Source organism: Puma concolor, chromosome B2, assembly GCF_028749965.1.
Source record: "Puma concolor isolate L17-30 chromosome B2, mPumCon1.1.hap2, whole genome shotgun sequence".
Classification (NCBI taxonomy): Eukaryota; Metazoa; Chordata; class Mammalia; order Carnivora; family Felidae; genus Puma; species Puma concolor.
The window spans coordinates 137,874,493-137,900,677 of NC_141671.1; the positions used below are offsets into that span (position 1 = coordinate 137,874,493).

General features: G+C 46.7%; 1 protein-coding gene and 1 long non-coding RNA gene across 4 annotated transcripts in view; one reads left to right on the forward strand and one right to left on the reverse strand.

The window, feature by feature from the left end:
* The window catches only part of LOC147581297 (uncharacterized), a 31,577-nt gene extending 31,218 nt beyond the window's left edge, over nt 1-359 (reverse strand). Inside the window, exon 1 of the long non-coding RNA XR_015251649.1 lies at nt 248-359. This is a non-coding gene — a long non-coding RNA (uncharacterized LOC147581297). The remainder of the gene's footprint in view (nt 1-247) is intronic.
* Nucleotides 1-26,185, forward strand: part of MTHFD1L (methylenetetrahydrofolate dehydrogenase (NADP+ dependent) 1 like) — a 195,528-nt gene that overhangs the window by 1,264 nt on the left and 168,079 nt on the right. For all 3 annotated transcript variants that reach the window (XR_015251648.1, XM_086708121.1, XM_086708120.1), the window contains exons 2-7: nt 5,993-6,077; nt 7,458-7,508; nt 7,599-7,652; nt 10,602-10,726; nt 12,601-12,701; nt 15,133-15,269. Coding sequence is in view for 2 of the 3 variants with exons in the window: in XM_086708121.1 (XP_086564247.1) it covers nt 5,993-6,077; nt 7,458-7,508; nt 7,599-7,652; nt 10,602-10,726; nt 12,601-12,701; nt 15,133-15,269 (553 nt within the window). In the remaining variant the exon portion in view is untranslated. The remainder of the gene's footprint in view (nt 1-5,992; nt 6,078-7,457; nt 7,509-7,598; nt 7,653-10,601; nt 10,727-12,600; nt 12,702-15,132; nt 15,270-26,185) is intronic.

Genomic DNA, 26,185 nt, shown 5'->3' on the forward strand with positions numbered 1-26,185 from the left:
GTGTGTAGAAAGTTCTCTGCCAACCCAGAAGGGAGCCGCGGGAGCGCTGGGCGGAGCCTTTCGCTGCTCCCCACCGGAGACGCCGCTTAAGTCCATCCCCCCAACTCGCACCGCTTTTCCGCCACAGTCGTCAGCCCTCTTTGTCCCCTGAGTGGGAGAGAGCCGAGGAAGAGCCTTGACGGGCCCCTCTTGGAGAAGTGTGTTCGCTGGAGCCCTAAACCTGTAGAGTGAAGCACTCGGGACAAACCTGGAGGTGGCGTGCCTCCCCGCCCCGAAGGAGGATTCTGGTTCCAGAATGCTGGTTCCAGAATGCCGTGTCACTGAGCAAGCTGTTGCACGGCCCTCCATTCGCATCCTCTTCCTTTTTCCTTCTCTCCCCCCTTCTAAAAGTAATAGCCTTTACCCCCTTTGTTCCCCAAGCCCTTTATGATGTGGCCGATGACGCTAAGGAGCTTTTGTTTATCTTGTCTTCTTTCTGAATATAGGAGTTACTCAGGCTTCCTCGGGTCATTAGATTGTGACCAGTGTACCCCTGAGCTCACCTTTGTGCGTTCGGGTCTGAAGACAGTATGGGAGGCAGGAGCCACCACCCCATCACCCTTTTATTTTCTGGGTAGCTCTTTCTTGCCTCCTGAAATTTTGTCCATTTATTGTCTGTCTTCCCTACCTGGAACGAAAGCTCTGGGGGTCGGGAGCCTTGTCTCTTGTCACTGCTGAGTGCCATTTATACGTTGGACACTTGTGATAGGGTGGGTGAATGAATCACTTAAGATTTGGGTTCATTCATGGATTCCATTCACGACTGTTCTTTTCGTTGCCTGACCTGGAGATGAGCAGAGTGGTCAGTAGGGGGGCTGGTTCAGGATCCTGGTAGGGAAGGAGCTACAGTAGGGAGAATGGGAGTCTACCTCAAAGGGTTACGGAAGGGATTGCACGAGAGAACACATACAAAATGCACAGTCCAGGAATTGTCCTATCAAGACCTCCACAGATATTGGCTGTCAGGATTTTTTTTTTTTTTAATTTTTTTTTTTTCAACGTTTATTTTTGGGACAGAGAGAGACAGAGCATGAACGGGGGAGGAGCAAAGAGAGAGGGAGACACAGAATCGGAAACAGGCTCCAGGCTCTGAGCCATCAGCCCAGAGCCTGACGCGGGGCTCGAACTCAGGGACCGCGAGATCGTGACCTGGCCGAAGTCGGACGCTTAACCGACTGCGCCACCCAGGCGCCCCAGGATTTTTTTTTTTTTTAACGTTTATTTGTTTTTGAGACAGAGAGAGACAGAGCATGAACGGGGGAGGGCCAGAGAGAGGGAGACACAGAATCCAAAACAGGCTCCAGGCTCTGAGCGGTCAGCACAGAGCCCGACGCGGGGCTCGAACTCACGGACTGTGAAATCATGACCTGAGCCGAAGTCGGATGCTCAACCGACTGAGCCACCCAGGCGCCCCAGAGACATATTTTTAATATCCCCAAAACTGGTCTTTCAGTGGATTGTGTCTGACAGTTGCTGTTGGCCAGATGACAGTCATCTCATAGTTGTCTTTGCCTGTACCTGTGGGGATTTGGGCCATGCGTATTGTTGCAACTTAGTTGACCTAGGTGCATCTGCTAAGAAAACTTTCCTCCAAGAGATTCCCTGAGGGCTGGGAGGAAAGGAGGGAGGTGGACCTAGCTAGAAGTCACCTAGAATAGACTTCTGGGAATCTGTGTGTGTATGTTATTATTTTTTTTTTTTATTTACTTCAGGGACATATACCAGAAAAGTTGACGAATAAGCTCCCTCGAAAGCATAATCCCCAATATTTCCATCCACAAGTCATGGAAGGGCCATTTTAGGAAATAAAATGATTTCTGGTTGTTGTCTGACAACTGACCATTGACATCTGGTAGAACCAAGAAAGCCGTAGCATTAAAACTTGCAGAATGGGTGTCAGAAATTAAGTGAAAATTTCAGGGGCAAAAATGCTACGGTTTTTCACAAAATGCTGCATCACTTACACCCTTGACGGCACACAGGGTGATACTGTGGGGGGGGGGGGAGGAAAAAAAAAAAAAAGCAAAACGAAATTGCCGTCAAGGACTCTTGAGTCAAAAAAAAGTCACTCAGACGAGTCAGATCCTGAATGCGAAGAAGTTTTAGGTATATTTCTGTTTGTTTGCCAGTTTTCCTTTCTATGCTCATATGAGTCGGTTATGGTAAATAAAACATATCTATGTCTAAAGAAGTCTTAAAAGCTCTTTTAATATTTACAAAGTAAACACTGTGTTAAGAAAAGATTGTACTGTAGTTTAACTGGCAGCTTTTTTTTCTGCTAGTGGTTTCTCAAACAATGGGATGTCTTTCATTCTCTACCTTACACACAGCAAATACGATGAAAGCTCCCAGATCAGGCCTGTGCACCCAGAGGCAACAGGCTAGTTAGTCTGCTTTACTGAAGATACCCCCAAATGTTGTGGGCCTCAGTGTGCAGAGGGAGGCCGACCAGGGAAGGTAGGATGATGACCCGAGGGCGTCTGCTCACTGCTCCAGCTCTGGGTGGAAGGCGGCTGCTCCCATCTCCCAGCCTGCAAGAGGGAAAGGGGGCCACGCTGCTGGTGTACCTCTTAGCTGCACATTCCTCGCCTCCCTCTGGCCAGTGCTCCCAGCCTGTTGGCCAGTTGTTAGGGACAGGACCCCATCGAGCTGCAGGCGAAACTGGGAAGTGTGCCCTCTAGTGTGGCTGGCTGGCCGCAAGCAGCTCTCACTCAAGAGTTCTGTAAACAGGGAAAATGGGAGAAAATATTCATAGGAAGTACCCAGTAATCCGAGCCATTGTCAGTTGTAGCAATACCACTATTATAGTGAATGTATCCGCTAAATCACCAGTGCGTGGATCGGATCGATTAAACTGCTCAGTGGTGCTTTCAACCTGGGCTACTTCTCAGAATACTGACGGCTGTTTTGGAAAGGTTTAACTCTTTGTGCGCTGGTCACCTCTTTCGCCTTTGAAATCAACCAATTGGCTCTGCATTTAGGGATGTACTGAAATTGATCATTTCTAGTCACGTTAGCACCTGCTGCCTGGGAGACTCGGGTGTGGACACAGCTAGCTGCAGGGGAGGCTGAGAAAAGAGGTCATTATTCTGCACCCTGGTGCACACATTATTTCACGGCCAAAGGGACACCAGCGTGTCATTGGAGTCACTGGTGGTGGAACCGGAGCACCCGGGGGCAAGAGCACGTGGCTCCGAGGGACCCAAACAATAGGTTCGGCCCCTCGCCGCCGACAAAATCCAAAGGCTGAGAGACAAATGGTGGTGGAACAAGAAAGGAATTTATCTCAGCGAGGCCAGCACCCAGAAGACAGCGGACTGGTGTCCCAAAGACGGTTTCCAAAGTCTGAAGATACTGAAAATGCTTCTAGTTTTATATAAGGGAGATGTGGGTCGATACAGGCAGGTGGGCGGTAAAGATCAGGTCATTGCCTGGGTGTTGGGCTGGGTGGGGTCTTGCTGGCTCAGGGCAGTCCTTATTGCTTGAGGGGGTAGTTTTGAATCCCTTCAAGGGATACTTTTGTCTGAGTTAAGAGATAAGCTGGAATGGAGAATTTAGTCAACTAGAAAGTTGAAGGTCAAAATGGAGGAAATTGAAGTCCTTTGACAAGTGGATACTTTAATTTCCGTATTTACATTATTACAGATGATTACCACCTTCTTCAGCCATAAAGTTCTGAATTGCAGTTACGCAGGGCAGCCAGCCGGGCTGGACAGTCACGCATTCCTTCCAGCTGGAAGTTGACAAGGCAGCTTTCCTCACAGGAGTGAGAGAATCTCTGATCAGAAACATGTATGCTGCTTTTTAGGTTTTTTGAGCCTGGTGACTCCTTTCGTGCTCACTTTCGTGCTTATTTGTCACGTACAAATAAGGAGTAACCTCAAAGAATGAAACGTTGGGGCGCCTGGGTGGCTCAGTCGGTTAAGCGTCCGACTTCAGCTCAGGTCACGATCTCACGGTCCGCGAGTTCGAGCCCCGCGTCGGGCTCTGGGCTGATGGCTCAGAGCCTGGAGCCTGCTTCCGATTCTGTGTCTCCCTCTCTCTCTGCCCCTCCCCCGTTCATGCTGTGTCTCTCTCTGTCTCAAAAATAAATAAACGTTAAAAAAAAATTAAAAAAAAAAAGAATGAAACGTTACCTACAACAAGACGGGGAGAATTAGCCGTATGAGCTTAGGTGGTGACAGGTGTGTGCTTCTCCAGGTGTTTGATGCCTTCACTTACCGAGGGATGGTCAAGGCTATGAACTGGGAAAACTGTTGCCGTCGGAATGTGTGTTTTTTTAGTGCTCGAGGGTAGCTTTGAGTCACAGAAAGAGAGCGTACAATTAGGCGAACAAAGGTCTCCACACATGAGGTTCCTGGAGTTTGTCGGAGACACAGTAAACATCGCGATGGGTCATGGGAGGCCTGCATCCCGAAGCGTGGCTGTTTCCCCTTTAACAGTACCTCAGAGCCCCCCCCTCCCCCAGGGCCCTTGTTGAAGATGCACATTCCTGGGCCTCACCCCAGCCCTTTTTGAATCCGACTTTCCGGAATGAGACACAGAAACCTTTCTTTTTACCAAGCTTCCCAGATGATCTCGCGCACACTGCCAAAACCACTGGGGACCCCCTTCCCAGTGCCTTTAGGAACCAGGCAGGAGTAAGGACCCAACGTGGCCCCAATTAGCAGTCCTGAGAGCAGTTCCCGCCAGTAGGCACATTCGTTTCTTCTGAAAACTGGAGGAAGCGGACGGATGCCTTTTTGCAGTGCCTCGGCCATTCGGTGCAGCTGGAGTCTGGCCGGAACTTCCCCCTGCATTTTTTGGAAGCTGTTAGGTGCATGTAAGACCCTGTCAGAGACAGAAAACAAAACTTAAAAATGGTCTTTTTTTTGGCTAATATTTATTTTGAGAGAGAGCACAGGCAGGGGAGAAGCAGAGAGAGAGAGAGAGAAACCCAGGCAGGCTCTGCACCACCAGCACGGAGCCCGGATGCGGGGCTCAAACCCACGAACCGTGAGATCCTCACCTGAGCTGAAATCAAGAGTCGGACGTTCAACCGACTGAGCCACCCAGGTGCCCCAAGATGGTCTTAACAAGGGGCTTGGGTACTGCTTTGGCTGAGCCTTTTGTCTGTTACTGTGAGAGGGAAAAAGCCAACTTCACACGCAAGTGAGGACCATTTCACAGCAGTGGTGGTGAAATCGCTCATCCCGGAGACCGCAGAGAGAGTATGTGACTTGCACCACATTATCTAGGTCTGCCCCGCACGCACCCCTTTCCCTGGGCCCAGGAGTCACCTACTGGGACTTTTAGGAAGTCCAAATGCAGACTTGGATGGCGGGAGCCCAGAGGACTGGAGACACTCTCTCCCTAAGAGGCCTTGGGAGAATATCAAATTCTGATGGGTCCCTACTGTTGGTGCTCCCCTCCCTCCTCCCCCCCCCACTTCCCTTTTCTTACCCCTCCCTTCCTCCTTCCCCTCTGTTCTCTTCCCCACCCACTCCCTTCACATTTCTTGAAATTCTGGGACCCGGGATTTATCCTGACGCACCACTTTTCTGACCGCAAGCCTCTTCCCCAGTCTCTGCTACCCTCCCTCACCGATGTTTGAGGTCCGGGGGGGGGGGGGGGGGGAGGGACCCCCGAAGGGGATTATTTAAAAAAAAACAAAAACGCGAAATTTGTATTACAGTAAACTTGGAAAACACCAGAGAAAAAGTCACCCCTAGAAAATAATTGCTAACATTTTACGTGGCACGCGTCTTTAAACTCAGATGGTCCCGGTTTGTTTCGTGTGCGCTTCAGCATTGTTACCCTGCCCCGCCTGGCCACACTTCCCGCGGGTGGAGCGCACCCTTATGTTGTCTGTTTTCACTTACAGTACCGAACTTTCGAGGAAAGTGTGTTGTATCCGTCCTTTCTAGCCATTAACAAAGACGTGACTGCGTGCTGTCTCTCTTTCTCAATGTAGAGAAGTCATTCAGAATTCGAAAGAGGTTCTGAGTTTATTGCAAGAAAAAAACCCTGCCTTTAAGCCGGTGCTGGCTATTATACAGGTAAGCTGGGAGTGTGGTTCAGTCCTACTGGTTTAGGATGCCTTTCAATGTAGAAGATAATTGTGTAGAGAAGACCAGGGCCATTTTCCGGTCACCTGAGTCCCATTTGGGCAGGAAGAGAGGGCACGGCTGGAAACACTGTCATTTCCCTCTTCCTTTGGTCATTTTGTTTCTACCTGGTTACTGGCTGCTTACCGCTCTGCTTGAGTGTGTCTTTTGTGAGTCTTTCTCCTCTGGGTGTGGGGAGCTTTCAGAGGTTAGGAGCTAGGCACACACATAAGTTGTATTCCATAGATATATTGTCGTCCGTGTGTGCTCATAAACGCTTATCAGATATGATTTGAAAATGAAGGGGAAACATTCCCCTTTGTTTCTGTGGCAGACAGATGCGTGACGGGGCATGGCGTGTAGTAATCTTACTAAATCCGGCGAAGCCTGCCGTACGTTTGAAGGGCCAGACGTCAGTGCGTGCCAGAAGGACTTTGCATTCATGTACATCTCCTGGCTGCGGCCCCTTCATTCCCGACTACGGTTGGCACTGTTTGCCATCCTTCTTGGCACCCCCGTGGGGTGACAGGTGCAGGGAAGTGATGAGGCGAGCCAAGCCCGTAAGCTAACACAGCACAGCAGTTGGGCCTCCGCCGTCGTTTTCTGGCACGCACTTAATGTGTCAGAACGTCAGCGTCTAGGGCCACGAGCGCTGTGATTTTCAACACTCTGGAGCTGTGCTCGAGTCACTCGCATTCTGTGTGGTCTGCCTCCACATGCCCTACAAAGAGAGGCAGGCGAGAAGGGTAGAAAGAAGAGTGACTGAGGCCTTGCCCTCCTGGGATTGTGCTTGCTGATCGCTTTCCGGCTATGGGCAGTCCTCTCAACCCCTGTCTTTGGTGTCCTCATTTAGAAAGAGGTGCTGGCTGTGTGGCTCTGTGTGCCTTAGCAGGACTATTATTTTTATCTTTTTAATGTTTATTTATTTTTGAGAGACAGAGCAGCGGGGGAGAGGCAGAGAGAGAGGGAGACACAGAATCCGAAGCAGGCTCCAGGCTCTGAGCCATCAGCACAGAGCCCAATGCGGGGCTCGAACTCACAAACCGCGAGATCGTGACCCGAGCTGAAGTCGGATGTTTAACCGACTGAGCCACCCAGGCGCCCTAAGAGGGCTATTATTTTTTAAAAGTAACATAATTTGAAAGTTGTGAAATACATATGTGAATAAATACCAGCTTTACTCTTCTTTTGTGAGCTATAGGATTCTGTATTTCCTTCTCTTTCTAATTAATTGGGCAATATAGTCACAAAATTCGTCTCTGCGTTACGTCTTGTGCCTTCTCAAGACATTTGTGTTGTCATTACGTTGTCATTCTTGCTCCCTTTCCTAAGGCAGGTGATGATAACTTGATGCAGGAGATCAACCAGAATCTGGCGGAGGAGGTGAGGATTGTTGCATTCCACAAATTCGTCATAGTTTTTTGATAGCACATTCTCTTACCGTGGCAGAATAACCTTGTGTTCCCTTTGCAGGCTGGTCTGAACATCACTCACATCTGCCTTCCTCCAGATAGCAGCGAAGATGAGGTAAGTACCACGGGCACCCGAACGCTCCGGTCGCTTTCCTCTTCGGATCTACTAAACCTGTTGACGTCTCTCAGTGGTGCTTGAACAGATCAGCCTATTCTGGCGGCTGAACCTTGAGAGGGAAGATCGCTTTTCCCTCTAGCGTAAATGCTCGTTCGCCTGTTGTCCTTCAGTAGATGTTTCTGTGGAAGAGTTGGTCTATGACTCGGTGGCTTTGGTTGTGTTTCTCTGGCTGCCGCAGTAGCGGCCAGTGGAAATGGTCTGGGTGTCGGCGGCTGGAGGACTAGTTCAGGTTTTTCCCTGTCCTGACTGGTTGTTTGCCCTTGGCCATTCCTTTGGCTTCTCTGGGTCACAGCTGGCTTATCGATAAACTAAAGGAATAGGATGACATCCTCTTCAGCGTCCTTTCCAGGCGAATGTTCTGGGAGTAACAGCCTTTGCAAGTGTCATCTCAAGCCTGGGAGAAGCAGCCACCCCCATAAGTAGTGGTGAGGAAACTAGACCATGCTCGCGTTTGGTCCTTCTGTGGCTAGCTTTTCTTCAGCCCAGCTATGGCAGGGAAGCTTGGGTTTGACCGCCAGCGCTGGAAAACTTCAAATAACAGAATATGAAGTAACACAGAAGTTTATTTTTCTCATACGTAAGTCAGGTTGAGAAGCAGGATGCTATGGTGACATCACGAGGGCACCAGAAACTTAGGCTCCTTCTCTCTTGCTGCTGTATTGTTTGTGGATCCAAGATGGCGGATTCAGCTCTCCATATTCACATCCACGTTCTAGCCAGGGTCCAATGAATCCAGACTTAGTAAGGAGACACATAATTCAAAAGGATTATTGCAGTAGGGATAATGAGTCAGAGAATGTTTTACCCTGTAGCCAGCCTTTTCTCAAAAGGGGTTGTCTGCTAATCCAGCTGAGGGTGGGCCAACGGTTAGCAGCCTGGGGGAAGGAGGGAAATTTCCCCAAGTTTGATTAACAAGCATTTTGTTCAGATTGAGCTGTGGGGGGCAAGTAGTTCACCTAATCATTTATGAGACATGAATGGGAATTTGTAGGCTCTGTATTTGGTTCTTTGCAGTACACAGAGGTTGGGGGTATTTCTTAACTTTCCCTGTTTTCTCTGATTACAAGGCTCAATTCAACAACTTACTGTCACCAGCAAGGAAGAGGAAGGATAAGGAGCAAAGACAGGCAGGCCCTCAGTCTCTTCCCTTCAGGGACGGTTCCTAAAAGTCACAGTTCTGCTTCTGTGCCATTGACATGAACCTGATCGCTTGGCCACGAAGCAAGGAAGGCTGGGAAAGGTAGTCTTTACACCAGATGGCCTTAGACCATTCATTAGAACAGCTGAACGTCAAGAGTTTATTACTAAGGGAGAAAAGAAACCATATCTGGGACAGATGGTTTCTGCCACACTTACCATTATAATATATTAGAAATATTGACACGTGTCATACCAGTAACAAATGCAGAGAAATTTGTTGTCCCTTTGCGAGACACCCACTGTCTGTGTTTTTTCAGGTTCCTTGCTACTGGTGTTGATAGCCCTTGATTTTGTGTGTGTGTGTGTGTGTGTGTGTGTGTGTGTGTGTGTGTGTGTGTGTAATTCCTTGACTTATTTTTTGACAAAGATTTTTCCTTGTCAAAAATGTGAATGTGAATTTGCGTGGTGGTGGCGTTATGCTGGAAAAGAGTAAGGGTCTTAATTTGTGAGTTAAGATCTCGTTGTTTCTTCTGCCACCTTCTAGTTACAGGTAACAATAGACTGCCCACTTCATTCTGGGCTGCCCATCGACGTCACTCCCTCTGGCCACACCCCCAGCCCGCCATCTCTCCGTTGGCCCCTTACCTTATCTGCTTTACTTTTCTTCACGTCATTTACCACTTCCAGAGATGATACTAGTTTTTGGTTTTGCCCCTGTCTTCCCCGTTAGACTATAAGCTCCGTGAGGACAGGTGTTTTGTTCCCAACTGTGTTTCTGGTCTTAGAACTGGTACAGTTGTAGGTGCTCAAAACATTCAACATCTGTTGAATGAATGAAAGATAAGTGAATAACTGAAACAAAATTTTCCTTCTCGTTGTTGTAGATCAAATAGCTTTGTCCTCTCTTACCAGGTGGACATACCACGGTGACTTTTTGCTAGACAGTGAAACGGAAGTGGTAAACCAATACTCCTCGCAGTGAGACCCCTATCAATGGGCTGGTATCTCTTTTTCTTAGGAACAAATAATATTGTGAAATGAAATGCATCAGTATGTTCTCTCCTGGCATAAAATAAACAGAGAGGACAGAGCGTTGCTTATTAAAAGACCTACCTAGCCACTCGTTAGCTTTTACATCACCTTCCCAAACTGTACTTTGGTCTTTTTCGTAAATAGTGAGTTTCCTATAAAAGGGAGATTTCTCTGCTTAGAATGCATTGACCATAAGGCTTTGGAAATGCTTTCTGTGTGCCATTCAGGTCCAGAGAACCTGAGGGCCTCAGTGATGGCTTCTTGGGTGTGACAGTAGGGAAGCTTTTGTTGAACACATTGTGTTTGAAGTACAGGCTTGTCCGGGCCAGTTTGGAATGCCTGAAACTCTTGCTTCCTGTTCTCCCTGAAGGTTGGCAGTGTGTTTGGCTTAAGTATAGTTGTGGACAGGGAATTATCTTTTGCCTATCTAAATGTTGTGAACTGTCGAGCTTTGGTTTGGTTTTATTTTGTTCTGTTCTGCCAGGAAGTAGCACAATAAGGGAGACTGAGAAGTCACTAAAATGCAGGCATGCTTCCTTTGAGCTTTTATAAACATGGGAGAAAGAGAAACTAGATGTGATTCATTCTGCTTTACATCAAGTCTTCAACAAGGACTGAAAAAGGAACTACAACAGATGCATTTTTATGAATCGGTTCTTTTGTTGGCTCTTATTTTCGTAAAATTGATTTTAGGGTTTTTTTTTTCCTCTGTAGATTATAGATGAAATCTTGAAGATTAACGAAGACACCCGAGTACATGGCCTTGCCCTTCAGATCTCTGAGAACTCATTTAGCAACAAAGTCCTCAATGCCTTGAAACCAGAAAAGGATGTGGATGGGTGAGAAAATAGAAAAGAAAGCAATCAACTCTTACTGCTAAGCGAGTTTTTCTACTGAGATTTTTCTTTTTCTTTTAGTTCCACGGTTTCAACTATGTCAGTAATAAGAGGTGCAAGAAATCCTTTAACTATTTCAGGGATTTGAGGGCTTTCTAAATTCCGTATAAGAAAGTTACACATTTTCGGGACACCTGGGTGGCTCAGTCAGTTAAGTGTCTGACTTCAGCTCAGGTCATGATCTCGCGGTTCGTGGGTTTGAGCCTCGCATCGGGCTCTGTGCTAACAGCTCAGAGCCTGGAGCCTGCTTCTGATTCTGTGTCTCCCTCTCTCTCTGTCCCTCCCCTGCTCACACTCTGTCTCTCTCTCTCTCTCTCTCTCTCTCTCTCTCAAAAATAAATAAACATTAAAAAAAAAAGTTACAGATTTTAGAAAATGCACACGTCCTTTTGTAGTGCTTGGGTGCCATTCTGGAAATAATGTCCTTAACACCATCATGTTCATTTGGTAATTTCCTGCCTGGCTTACAGAGTCCTTGGCCAGCCTAGTCTTCTAATGAGCTTTTCCTTGATAATTCTGCCAGACCAAAGAAACAACCCAGCGTCCTGAGTCCCCAGCAGGACCATATTCTCAGCCCCAGGTCATTTGAGAAAAGCAACACAAGCAGGTCATTTGAGAAAAGCAACACAAGCACTTTTATTCAGAACACAAGGTTTTACTTGAAATTAGAGAGGAAAACTACAAGTAGGTGGTGCACTAATATTTGTCTTTGACTCATGTCCTGGCGTGACATCAGCTTCAGGAGACAAGGAATACCGCCCATTCATGTGGGTCATCAGGACTCTGAGTCTTGGGGAATGAAAAGCTCATTTACCTACGTGGAAATAGGAAGTGTTTTGTACCCTGGCCAAAAAGAATATAATACATTCAGTGTTACAAAGTTGTAAGCAAATGAAAAGTTAGATTCCCAATCCAGCTGTCTTAAGGGAGCTGGATTGAGAGGCTCCCGCCTCGCCGACACACCCAGGCTTTTTCCGTTACTCCAGCCTCTGTGGGCACTCAGTCTGAGGATAGACCCAAACACAGGTTGCAAAGCTGTCCTGAAAATCTCTGACCCTGTATTAGACTAACTAGAAGGGAGAAGAAGCCCTAATCAATTCGAATGCATCCAGGACCTAAAGATATCAAAGTGTCATTTCAAATCTTTCCTTAAAAAGAAGAGAATTATGGGAACTTTTCTAAATGTCTCTTTCGTTACTAGCCTTTATTGAGACCGTTGGTTTCGGCTAGATAGTTACGGACTAGCTAGTCCTGGATTTGAATGAGGAAGAGCACAAAAGCCATTGAAGGTACCTGGTCACTCATTTTTTCCCTTGACTTCTCAAGGAGATAAATGCTGATGCTAAATGGGGATTGTGAATCCAAGTCTTGCTACGTTACCCCAGAGTTCTGGGGTTGGTCCTGGATTTTAATACTGATTGAGGTATACATTGCTTCAGGGGGAAAGTGGGCTCTACTATATGACCCTGGTATGCACACTTCAGAGCAGATTCCACGTAGTGCGTTGGACAGAGCTCCCTGGAGTTGTGCACAGCGGGGCCCCGCATGGCCTTATGCTGTGGTCCTGCGATCCAGGCAGAACAGAATTCCCAAGGTCGTCCCCAACCCACAGGGACCACTTCAGAGTTTCCTGAGGGACTGCGCTAAGAAGCCAGTGGTCTTTATTCCTGCCCACTCTTTATTTCGACTTAATGATTTAATATAGCCTGTCTATGAAACGTTGACTCGGATGTTATTTGGGATTAATACATGTGAGTTACAGATCAGTAAGTTTTGACCCAGTTTTGACTTCCAACTTCCCTTATTTTCAAATTCAGAGTAACAGATGTAAACCTGGGGAGGCTGGTCCGCGGGGACGCCCACGAGTGTTACGTCTCACCTGTGGCCAGAGCTGTAGTTGAACTTCTTGAAAAGTCAGGTATGGTTGCTCCTTCAGAAATGCCACTATTTCCTACGTATTGGTACTGACTTGATTTTTTTTTTTTTAATTTTTTTTTAACGTTTATTTATTTTTTTGGGACAGAGAGAGAGCATGAACGGGGGAGGGGCAGAGAGAGAGGGAGACACAGAATCAGAAACAGGCTCCAGGCTCTGAGCCATCAGCCCAGAGCCCGACGCGGGGCTCGAACTCACGGACCGCGAGATCGTGACCTGGCTGAAGTCAGACGCTTAACCGACTGCGCCACCCAGGCGCCCCATGACTTGATTTTTTAATAAGCATTTGTTTCTGGAAGATTTTAATTGAAACACGGAAGTGATGTTCAATGTCAACCCTTTTTCTCATCTTTTGGGAGCTATAAATGAGCGTGACAAATTTTTCTAACAAGATTAACTGTATTACAGCTTTAAAGAGAAACAGGTCAAGATGGGCGGCCTACTTGTAAACAGGTGTTCAGCTTCTCTCATGGAACAGAGTAACCACAATGAAAACTGTTCCAAGTGTCAGCTTCTCAAATCTGTCAGTGTATAGACTTAAATAAGACTTTTGTTTAATATTTAAACGAGGAAGCTGTCAGGTATAGTTCAGGGTATGGAAACCGTGATTGGGATTCATCAGTGAGCAATATCTCTTTTCAGTAATCAGTATTCAATTTCCATCATTCTCCCCTTGACCTTGCTTTTCTATGTCAGTAATGTAGAGACGAATAATTTCTTTCTCTTGGTTATCAGATTTCATATATTTAAGGACTCTCTAGCTGATTATATAAAAATTTAACTAAATTTTTCTTGATTCCAGCTTGAGTGAAAAAGAGGAAGATGTCTCTTCTCCACATCCAAACATGCAACAATCAAACAAAAATTCCAAAATATTTAATATCCCAAATGTATAAAGAACTTATACAACTCAGTACCCAATAATAATAATAATAATAATTGATTAAAACATTAAACATGTCGGAGTAGACATTTTTCCAAAGAAGACATACAGATGGCCAACAGACACATGAAAAAGTGCTCAATATCATGGATCATCAGGGAAACGCTAATAAAAACCACAATGAGATATCACCTCACACCAATCAAAATGGCTAGACTCAAAAACAAAAGAAATAACAAGTATTGGTGAGGATGTGGAGAAAAAGGAACCCTCATGCACTATTGGTGGGAATACAAATTGGTATCGCCACTGTGGAAAACAATATGGCGGTTCCTCAAAAAATTAAGAGAAATACCACATGATCTAGTAATTCTATATGGGTATTTACCCAAAGAAAGTGAAAACGCTAATGCACAAAGATACATGCACCCCTATATTTATTGCAACATTATTGACAGTAGCCAAGATATGGAGGCAATCTAAGTATTCACTGATAGATGAGTGGGTAGAGAAGATACGGTATACATATGCAATGGAATATTACTCAGCTGTAAACAAGAATGAGATTTTGCCATTTGTGACAACATGGATGGACCTAGAGGGTATTATGCTAAATGAAGTAAGTCAGAGAAAGACAAATATCATATGATTTCACTTATTTGTGGTATCTAAAAAAACAAAAAAAGCAGCAGCAGACCCATAGACCCAGAACAAACTGGTAGCTGCCATGGGTAGGAGGGGGCAAAATGGGTGAAAGGGAGTGGGAGGAACAGGCTTCTAGTTATGGAATGAATAAGTCACAGGAATAAAAGGAACAGCATAGGAATATAGTCAGTGGTATTGAAATACCGGTGTATTGTGACAGATGGCTGCTACACTTAATGGTGAGCGTAGAATGACATATAGTCACGTCACTATGTTGTATACCTAAAACTAATATAACACTGTGTGTCAACTATACTTCAATTAAAAAAAAAAAAAAAACCCTCTGGGGCGCCTGGGTGGCACAGTCGGTTAAGCGTCCGACTTCAGCCAGGTCACTATCTCGCGGTCCGTGAGTTCGAGCCCCGCGTCAGGCTCTGGGCTGATGGCTCAGAGCCTGGAGCCTGTTTCCGATTCTGTGTCTCCCTCTCTCTCTGCCCCTCCCCCGTTCATGCTCTGTCCCTCTCTGTCCCAAAAATAAATAAAAAACGTTGAAAAAAAAATTAAAAAAAAAAAAAACCCTCCAAAGTATACACCAAAGTTCTATTAGAAGATTAACTTTTGATATATACCTTTAAGACAAGTAGCCATTAAGCTGAGGTAACCCATGTAGACCCTGTTTTTCCATCCTGTGACTCATCAGGATGATGATTCTCTGTCACTCTACCATAAAATTCACAAAGAGTAAATTATGACTGATAGGCATTGTAGGCTGCAGCTTGACGGGGATGGCCAAGTTTTAAAAGGTTCTTTTTCCTTCCACTAAAGCTGCGTGGGAGGAGGACTCTGAAGTTTTGATCATAATACTGGATTTCCATTTGGTGGGCAGGTGTCAACTTGGATGGAAAAAAGGTCTTGGTAATAGGAGCCCATGGGTCTTTGGAAGCCGCCCTGCAATGCCTGTTCCAGAGAAGAGGGTCCATGACAATGAGCTCCCAGTGGAAAACACCTCAGCTTCAAAGCAAGGTAAGCATCTTTCGTGTGGGAAACAGAATTTGAAATGCTTCTACCAGGAAAGGGGAAGAACTAGAAATGTATGGCATAAACATTTAGCATAAGAAGCTAGAGAAAGAACAGAAAATCTCCAAGGATAAAAACAGTGAAGAGCAGAAGTTAATGAAATAGAAAAGCAATGTATGTGAGAGGTTACCAGCTGAGCCAAAAGTCAGTCCTCGGAAGAGTCTAGTAAAATGGAAACACCACTAACCAAAATAACGGAAACAAAAAGAGAACACCAGCAATGTTAGAAAACAAAGGGACATAACCGCAGAAGAAAAATGATTTTCTAAGAAGGAAGCTATGAACAATTTTATACTGGTAAATTTGAAAATTTGCATGAAATGAGAACTTCTAAAAAATGTAGCTTACAGGGGCACCTGGGTGGCTCAGTCGGTTAAGCGTCCGACTTCAGCTTGGGTCATGATCTCGTGATTCATGAGTTCGGGCCCCGCGTCAGGCTCTGTGCTGACAGCTCAGGGCCTGGAGCCTTGCTTTGGATTCTGTGTCTCCCTCTCTCTCTGCCCCTCCGCCGCTCACGCTCTCTCTCTCTCTCTCTCTCTCTCTCTCTAAATAAACATTAAAAAAATTTTTTTTTTTGAAAATGTACCTTACAAAATGAATTTAAGTTAAATCAGTTAGACTTACATATATTAAAGACATTGAATCAGTCTACCCACCAAACATGCAAACAAAACAGGCGATCGATGGTGTTACAAATGAGTTCTACTGCCATCAAAGAACAGCTCATAATCTTTTTTACATAGAGTAAAAAAAAGAACACTTCCTAACCCATTTTATGAGTGCCCAAACAAGGACAGGATGCTAAAGGACAAGTATCAGCCAATATCATCTGTGAACATAGTTAAAAGAATCATCATCGAAATGTTAGCAACTGAATCCAACACCAGGTTAGGCTTCTCATAGGATTGCAAGCGTAGTTTAATATCAGAAAAATCCAGTAAAATCTGTGAACATAATTTACCATATTATCAGATTAAAAACTATCCTGTCGCCATGGTAGATACAGAAAAGTCATTTGGTAAAATCTAGTCTCCATTACGATTTTTTTTCCTGAAAAAACCTTTTAGTCTAGGAAGTTAAAGGAATTCTTTAACCCCATAAAACACCTGAAAAGTTAGAGCAAATAGATTTAATGGTGATATTAGAAACGTTCCTTTAGAAATAGGAAAGATATAAGGGTGCCCGTTCTCAGCACTCCTCCTCAGCACTATATGGGAATTACTAGGCAGTGCCTTGATATGAAGAAAGGAAGAATTTATAACGATTGGAAAGGAAGACACGAGACTGTCCTAGATCCTAGATGGTAGGATTACCTACATAAAAAGCCCAAAAGAATCTATAAGAAAACATGAGAATGAAAAAGAGTCCGCTTGGGTTTCTGGGTATGAGATCAACATGCGAAAAACCAATTGCATTTCTACCCAGCACACCCATAGTTAAAAAATGAATTTCTTTAAAAAATATCTATTTTGAGAGAGCGCACCTGTGCTCAAGCACGGGAGGAACAAAGACAGGGAGAGAGAATCCCAAGCAGGCTCCATGCTGTCAGCGCAGAGCCCCAGGTGGGGCTCCATCTCCCAAACTATGAGATCGTGACCTGCACTTGGAATCAAGAGTGGGATGCTAAACCGACTGAGACACCCAGGTGCCCGCCTTATACCATTCTTTTATATTTTCATGGCTGAAACGGTTAATCAAGTTCATAATTTCAAAATATGACCCTGAATTTAACAAATTTCAAGCAAAATGAAGTTACATTAAAAGCGTATTGGGGAGCCTGGGTGGCTCAGTTGGTTAAGCGGCCGACTTCGGCTCAGGTCATGATCTCGCGGTCCGCGAGTTCGAGCCCCACGTAGGGCTCTGTGCTGACAGCTCAGAGCCTGGAGCCTGTTTCAGATTCTGTGTCTCCCTGTCTCTAACCCTCCCCTGTTCATGCTGTGTCTCTCTGTCTCAAAAATAATAAAACATTAAAAAAAAAAATTAGGGGCGCCTGGGTGGCTCAGTCGGTTAAGCGTCCGACTTCAGCTCAGGTCACGATCTCGCGGTCCGTGAGTTCGAGCCCCGCGTCGGGCTCTGTGCTGATGGCTCAGAGCCTGGGGCCTGCTTCCGATTCTGTGTCTCCCTCTCTCTCTGCCCCTCCCCTGTTCATGATCTGTCTCTCTCTGTCTCAAAAATAAAATAAAAACGTTAAAAAAAAAAAAAAATTTTTTTTAAAAAATTAAAAAAAAAAAAAGCGTATTAAGTACAGGGGCGCCTGGATGGCTAAGCTGGTCAAGCATCCAACTCTCGGTTTCAGTTCAAGTCATGACCTCACAGTTCGTCACGATCTCACACTTCGTTAGATTGAGCCCCACGTTAGGCTCTTGTGCTGACAGCTCAGAGCCTGCTTGGGATTCTCTCTCTCTCTCTCTCTCTCTCTCTCTCTCTCTCCACCCCTACCCCTCCCTCTCTCTCTCCCTCTCTCTCTCTCTCTCTCTCTCTCTCTCTCTCAAAAATAAACTTTTTTTTTTTGAGTATATTAGGTACAATAAAGTACCGCAGAACAACATCAAAAAACACACGTTCCTCATGTTGCCGCAGGAGAACAGAAAGGAGCAGGTTGTGGTGCTGCCCAGGGAAGGCAGGTGTCTCCACCTAGAAGGGTATATTTGAGTGGCAGGTGGATCTAATACATTTTAAGACAGCTCGGAAACGCCCTGCCGTTGAGCTCAAACCCACGTGCCTTTTTAGTGGTCACCACACGGTGGCAGCCTATTCAAGAAAATTCAAGGGCAAGGTTGTGCAACGCAGAGCCTAGAATTTTTGATCTGGAAGCTTAGTGAAAGACGAAAACAAACCCAGCTCTGAACTGAACAGCTGTGGTGAAAAAGAGAAAAATACCTTCACTGGCAACTGAATGTTTTCACAGCTGTCACAGAGACTTTGCTAGTTGTATCTGTGTTTTTGTAAAACAAAGACATCTTTCAAAGGACTTTTTTTTATTATGGAAATAAATCACCTTGACTCTTCTTTGGGACAAATCTCATTTTAACTTTGAGAACGATTAAGTGGCTTTACTCTCTAGAGATTCTAGAAATTGGGTAACTTTCCTGTTTTCAGATACCCAAGAAGGTTCTCTTAAAAGTTCACGTTGCACACACATTCAGTTTCCTGAGGCCTCGGTATTTGTAACCGCACCACCGTGGATCATAGAGACTGTAGACTTTCTCTTTATTGCTTCATCTGTTTTTGTTTTTTTTTTTTAAGGTTTATTTTTGAGAGAGAGAGAGAGAGAGAGAGAGAGGCAGACTGCAAGCGAGAGACGGGCAGAGAGAGAGGGAGACACAGAATCCAATGCAGGCCCAGGCTCTACCCAGAGCCCGACGCGGGGCTCGAACTCACTGCGAGATCATGACCTGAGCCGAAGTCGGGCGCTTAACTGACTGAGCCACCCAGGCGCCCGATTGCTTCATCTTTGTCGCCAAAAATATGGAAAGGAATTTTCAGGGCTCCTCATACTCTTTGTCTGCGAAATGCATTTGGTCTCTGGAATTTGGCCCCCCTCTACCTGGCGTACTTACTTCCTGTCCCATCAAGAGGTAGAGCCTTTACCTTTCCGTTTTTTGTGCCAGCAGCCAGCACTTCAATACCAGCTACCTCCCCACTGATATGCCTCCACGCTTCTGCCCGACATTTGATTTTTCCCTCTTCCTATATTTTATTTCTAAAACACAGGCCATTGCTGGGCCTTGTTGCTGAGGGTCAGCCGACGTCTGTAGACCACAGTGATAGCAGCTCATGAGGTCCCGAGGGCATCCTGGCACGGGTTGGCATCCTGGGGGCACCTGCCCGGGACAGGGCGTGTCTGCCCTTGCTGCGCCTTAGAAAACCTTCACCGTGAAAAACGTTGAAGATATAACAACAGATTGGGATCTCTGTTTTCTAATTTTATTAGGAGCGAATAACTGGTCCAATGTAAGATTACAGTGCTTTCAGATTCTCCTTATCAGCAATGACAAGTGTTGCGGAAAGAAACAGGGAAGCAAAGGATTATGGCCATTCGGTGGAAGGAAGTCATCTTTGCAAAGCATTTCTTCTAGGCTTGTTTGTACCTGACATGGAACGAGACACTCCCCCCCACCCCTGTTGGCTGTCTGGTTGGGGCTTTCCATCCTGAGAGGTTTGGGGATCAGGAGGTAACCGTGATATGTAAGAATCCTGTCTCCCCCCTCCTACACTCCGTAGCCTTTCAAGGTGGGGATTACCTACAACCAATCCTACCGTGACCAGCAGGGACTACCTTTGAGGGTTTAAAATCAGACACAACATTTGTGTTCTGGGTAAGCAGTAGGACATAGGCTTTGGTGACAAACAGCTGTGGGTTCACGCCTTAGTTGTTGCTTAACTTTTCTGAGCCTTGTGTCCTCATGTGTAGAATGGGAATTATAATTTTCCCTACCCGCTGGGGAAATTCGGTCATATACGTTGGCTTAGGACAGAACTTGGCACCTATGAACATCTACATTAATGGTTTGGCTACTGTTAAAGGTGAGTCAGGAAACACACTGGCAAGTTTCACAATGTGGAAAGGCCGCTGGGTCAGTTAAATCATAAGGAGATGAGCTAATAAAATAGTGGCATCTAGGTCCCTCATTGGAAACCCAGTAGATGTGCTTCCAGCGTATGGCTGGCAGGAGGGAGTCGCTCTGTGGAGAAGGTGGAGGGGATGAGGGGCGCCTGGGGGGCTCAGTCGGTTGGGCGGCCGACTTCGCCTCAGGTCGTGATCTCACAGCTCGAAGGCTCGTGAGTTCGAGCCCTGCGTCGGGCTCTGTGCTGATGGCTCAGAGCTGGATTCTGTGTCTCCCTCTCTCTTTGCCTTCCCCTGCTCACTCTCTGTCTCTCTCTCTCAAGAAGTAAACATTAGGAAAAGGAAAAAATGAAGGTGGAGGGGATGAAACCACAGCCAGACTAAGAGACAGTGTCTTGACCTATTCGGGCTCACCCCCAGTCTTCACTGGGAATGGTCTCAACTTTGAGTTATGTAACAGCCTTTGCTCCATGGCTGTGGACCTCTTCCTTCCCGTGAATTCTGCGTTACTTGGAAGCCACTCTGCTTCAAGTTATCTTTGGTGGGGGTTCCTCGTTTATTAATTACTTCTTACAGGAATACTATTCCTTCCTACAATGTCGAGGCATGGTTACGCAGAGTTACTGAAATAGAAATGGATTCTGCCGACGTGTAAGATCTCTGTGGAGCCTGAGCATGAAGCATTGAGATTTGCCTTTTTAGAGTTTTGTGGAAAATGGAGTCGACCGCTGTGTTTTGTAGCTTTATCGCTGGTGCCCACCAGAGCGCATCACTGAAAAATAAGAATGAGTTTCCCACTTTGTTTCAAGCGTCCCTTCTGGGCTTTGCAACGTTATGCATTTGCATGTGGGAGAGGGGAAGAATGTCTGGGCATTTGTCCAAATGAGCCGCGTGCTATGGAGCATCAGATGTCAGTAAGCCAAAGCACTGGGCGTGATGTCTTTGGGTAGGGCTAAGGAATCGCCCTCCTTCCTCCGCCCAGACTTAGACGCCACACTCAGCTTCCCAAGCCCCTGGAGTGGAATGACTCCCCGATGTGGGGACTGGACGGAGCCCCCCACCCAGCGAGAACGGGCTTATCTCTCCCTCACCCTGATGAGTTCACCCTGATGCCAAAAGCAATTTGAAGTGAGACGATGTTCGGCATTTAGTATTTATGAGTTGGAGTGGTACCCCTCTCCAGGGAAGCGAAGTTGACAGGCCCTCTGGGGCTGTGTGTGCACACCCCCTCAACTCACACTGCTAGTGGGAGAGCCTCCTGAATTTGTGGTCAGACACAGCTGGAGGACGGGGGTGAAATGGCCTCCAGCTGTGACAAATCGGGTCGATCCCAGCTGTGTGTATAAGAAAGAACCCAGAAATAAGAGAACCGTTTTTATTTTGTTTTTCTCAGAGGATCTCGTTTCTCCTCCTCCTGCGCACGGAGACCCTCAAAACGAGTACTGACACAAGAAGGGAAAAATACGAGGTTTTCCCATTTGAAGGATCAAAGTGTGTCATTTCTTTGAGCAAAGCTAAATGATCACAAAGTCATTTCCAGTTTACATTCACTGTGTGGCATGGCTCATAGAAGGCTTTTAAAAGTGGATTGGAAAATTCTGAATAACTCTGTATGGTACATATGAAATCTTAAAACAAAACAAAACAAAACAAAACAAAAAACCCTTTTTTCCAAAGATTGGAAGAAAACCCTAGCTTTTAAACTGGATGAGATTAGCGAGTTACGTGGTTGGGTGTTTAAAATGTATCTTAATTTTTAACGCATTCGGCTTTTAAGCCCTGCAGGAGATGAAACAGAATCGTTACGAACCAAAAATACAGCAATACTGGTTTTTCCGGAGATCCTTGTTTCTTCCTAGGGCTTGGAGTTAATGTCAAGGGTCCCATCGTTTCTACCTGGAGGACTCAGTCTTGCATGTCTTGCAGGGCATGTCTAGCGATCAAGTACTCCAGCTTTTGTTAACATGCACCTGCCAGTTCTCCCTTGTTGTTGCACTACCTTGTCGCCGGGTGCAGAACTCTCAGTTCCCAGATTTTTTATTTCCCGTGCTTTATGCATGTCACCCCACTGTCTCCTGGCCTTCAGGGTGTCTGGTGAGGATAATAGCTGCTTGTAACATTCACAGGAGAGGCTACACTTGAGCTGGACCTGGGGTAAACGGCGGTAACGACAGCTCACGCCGGTTGAGTTCGTGAGTGCCGTGAGCCAGGGGCAGGGCTTTGCCGTCGCCGTGATTCTGCAGGTGCCCTGCCTGTGGGACCCCCGTGTCCCCCACATCACGGCTGAGGAAGCTGAGATTTTTGTAATGGGGGAGGTGGCACTACAGCTTAATTTTTTTTTTTTTTTAAGTTTATTTATTTGGAGAGAGAGAAAGTGTGCGTGGCGGGGCGGAGGGAGAGGGAGAGAATCCCAAGCAGGCTCTGCACTGTCGGCGTGGGCTCGAACCCACAAGCTGTGAGATCGAGGCCTGGGCCGAAGTCAGACGCTTAACCGACCGAGCCACCCAGGCGCCCCCAGCCTGAATTTTGAGCCACTGTCCCGAGTGGTCTCTTATTCCAGATAATCACAAAACCCAGTCTTTAAAAGTCCCTTTAACGTTTAATCTTTGACACCTAAAAGTATCTGACAGCTCAGATGGGGAACTTCAGGGAGACCAAGGCCCAAGACCGAGTTCACTATTGTTTTATTCCAACAGTTTAGAATCCCATAGATATCCTTTAAAAAATTCTTTTTCATGTTTATTCATTTTTGAGAGAGAGAGAGACAGAGCGTGAGTGGGGAAGGAGCAGAGAGAGAGGGAGACACAGAATCGGAAGCAGGCTCCAGGCTCTGAGCTGTCAGCACAGAGCCCCACGTGAGGCTTGAACTCACGAACCGCGAGACCATGACCTGAGCCAGAATCGGAGACTTAACCGACTGAGCCACCCAGGCGCCCCTCCACAGACATCATTTAGGAGAGTAAGCAGAGGGAGACCGGGTGCCATTCTGGCCCTGAGGCACTGGGCTTGTCACCTGCCCTCCAGGGACGCTGTGGGCGCCCTGGTCACATGGGTGGGCACGCAGGACTGCACATCCACATGCAGTCCTCTTCTCCCCCACCCGATGTGGGCTTTTGTCCCCAGTCTCAGGGCACCACACATCTTGCGCCGAGCAAATACCAAGGCTATTCAGGAACGTGTGACTAAGCGACCCGAGTCATGTAGGCCCCTGAGCGCTCTTTGGCAGATTTCTCCATGTTCGTGGACTGAAAATGCCTTTCGACGTCAGCTCCCATTGTCACCCTTGCTACTCCCTGGCCGTTGCCACCCAAACAAGAGGTGGGGGGGACCTGTGTTTGAGAGTCCCCAAATCAGGCCGATTATATTCGGCAGGATTGAGGAACGGGTTTGTGAGAGAATCCGGAGGAACTGAGGGGCACGCAGTCCCAGGAGTCACGTACAGGGAGCCTTAGTCATACATAGCATGCACTGGATACGGCACAGAAGAAGGGCTCCACGCTGTGTCCCGTGGACAACAGGCCGGTGACTGCACCTCCAGCCCACCCAGCGTCATCCCTGTTGGCCCTTCTGCACTTTGCCAGACCCAAGCTCCGCCTCATCCCCCTTCTCCCCCAGCGTAAATGCTACGTGAGGAACCAGAATGTAATTTAAGGAATTAGGATACTTCCCTCGGTAGCTTTTAAACCTAACCCCCCTCTAATAAATAAAGCGCCTTGCGTTTGGGTAAAGATCTAGTTCTCAAAGCCTTTTCCCGCATGATCTCGTTCACGTTATACCTGAAAACGCAGCGTGGGAGCCTGTGCACCGAGGGGGAGCGGGGTCTGCCCTCGAGTCGAGGCCTCGTAGCTCCGCCGAGCCGTGTTCCCGCTGCACCTCGGTCCCCTCCCGTCGAGGGCGACTCCTTCACTTTTCAGAGGTGGTGACCGAGGCCTGAAGAGTTACTTGGAGGAGGTGGAAAGCAAAACTGTGCTGATGTGTCATCCGGGGTTCCAAAGCGGAAAGTACAAACGTGTCAGGAGATGAAAAGGCAAATCTCCCACGGCTATAGCCACTGGCATCAGCCTGGACAGGCCGTAGCTATTTAGGTATGGGGTTGACGACGTAAGCGTACGTCAGGGCCGTCCTGCCTCTGGGAAGCCTGGCCGGTTTAGTGTCACTCCGGGAACCGTAACTTGGGCATTCACTCATCTTCGTGCCGCACGGTTCTGAGCCTTTGTCATCTTAAGTTTTCTCTCACCCCACCTACAAACACGCAGCTCTCTCTCTGTGTCTCCTTTTTAGCCATCCTTTTTAACTTTATTGCCAGAATACGAGGAAGAAAACTATTTTCGATAAGTCATTCAAAGCTCACCCATCGCTAGCTACGAGGTTGTGCTTTCCTCTTACCGTGTGTTGCAACCTGTGTGCGCGTCCCGTGCACTTGAAGAGGGAGTTACTGTCTTCTCTGTCATTCTGGACACAACTGAATCTCCTAGGTTCTCTTCTCATACATTGAGCATGAAGTATGTGGAGTGGTGAAGTAAGAGGGGAACCTAGAAGCCTATAGAAAAAGGAAGATCATTCATCATCCTGTGGGGGGAAAGGTTGGTAGATACGTGTTATAATCATAATCCCGGCCGTGCATTTAGCTTGTAGTCATTCAGATTTATGAAATAAGCATACAAGAGGGCTTGATTTTAAAAGCCAAATGATCTGTTCTGATCAGAGGAGAGTGGAAAACAGACACATACCCAGTTTCCAAAAGGAGAATTCTTCCAGGACGAGATCACTTGGGTGTCTGTGAAAGGAGGCGGGGAGAATATCTCTTGCTGGAAATTCTCTTATCTTACCAAAGTATTACAATATCTGAGTGAAAATGCTTTGACATTCTTATTTTAGAGTCCTTACAGTTACTGTAATGTTTCTATCTGACAGTGTGCTTAATATTTCGGGAAAATGTGGACATTGACCCATAGGTACAAAGCCGGAATCCTACGGTAGATGCTCAGTTCATTGAAATAAAGAGTTAGACGTTCCAAGTCAAAGTAGCTTATGAATAAACGGGGACTGTGCTCATGAAACACTCGGCCTTAACGAAGTCTCCGTATGCAGGGAATACACTTGACCCAAAAGGCAGGAGTTTACCAGGCTCCTGCCCATTTCTATAGGAATGTCACTGATGGATTCCTAATTGCCAAAAATGGATTTTTTTGCTTTTAGTTTGTTTGGCCACTGGGCATCATTCAGACCTGTCGACCATGCCCTTTCCCCTGCGCCTACATGACTCCCCCATTCTTCCTACCTTCTGGGCCACACCAGTCACCATCGTTTCTCTCACCATTGAAGATGAACACTCCCAGGAATGTACTCAAGGCCCCTTTCCTTCTCACCCTCCCTGTTTCTCCCAGATCCCCACGTTTCTGGGTGTACCCGTATCTGATGCTGATGAATCCCGGCCTACCTCCCCTCCTCCCTGACCATCCTGAGTTCCGAGTCCGTGCGTCCAGCTTCCTACCAAATGTCTCCTCTCACATGTCTCCCTCCCACTCCCTCCGGCCCATTCTCAACCCAGCATCCAGCATAATCTCCCTAAAACACATCCGATGGTGTGAGCACAACCAAAGTAGCCCAGTCCGACCACTCCTTGTCAGTAGCAAGAGAAGGTCAGCAACGTTGGGAATTTGACATTTATAGGAAGAAAGTGACATCTCATTTAAAAAAAAAAAAAAAAAAACAACCTCGGGGGGCGCCTGGGTGGTTCAGTTGGTTGGGAATCCAACTTCAGCTCAGGGCATGATCTCATGGTTCATGGGTTCGAGCCCTGCGTCGGGCTCTGTGCTGACAGCTTGGAGCCTGGAGCCTGCTTCGGATTCTGTGTTTCCCTCTCTCTCTGTCCCTCTCTTCCTGTATGTGTTTCTCTCTCTCTCTCTCTCTCTCTCTCTCTCTCTCTCTCTCTCTCAAAATAAACAAACATTAAAGAAAATTTTTTAAGAGACCTCAGGTGCCTGGGTGGCTCAGTCAGTTGAGCATCTGACTTTTGATTTCACCTCAGGTCATGATCCCAGGGTCGTGGGATCAAGCCCCCACGTCGGGCTCCCACAGTGTGTTGAGCCTACTTGGCTGCCTGGGATTCTCTCTCTCTCTCTTCCTCTCCTTTGCACCTCTCTCTTTCTCTCAAAAAAAACCCAAAACAAAACACTAAGTCTTTTTAGGACTTTGCCATGAGATAGTCAAGGAGTCTGTGTGCCACATGAAATTTCACGGACATTTCTCATTACAAAGCGCTGGAAAGAATGTGCTGTGGGACATTTGCTCT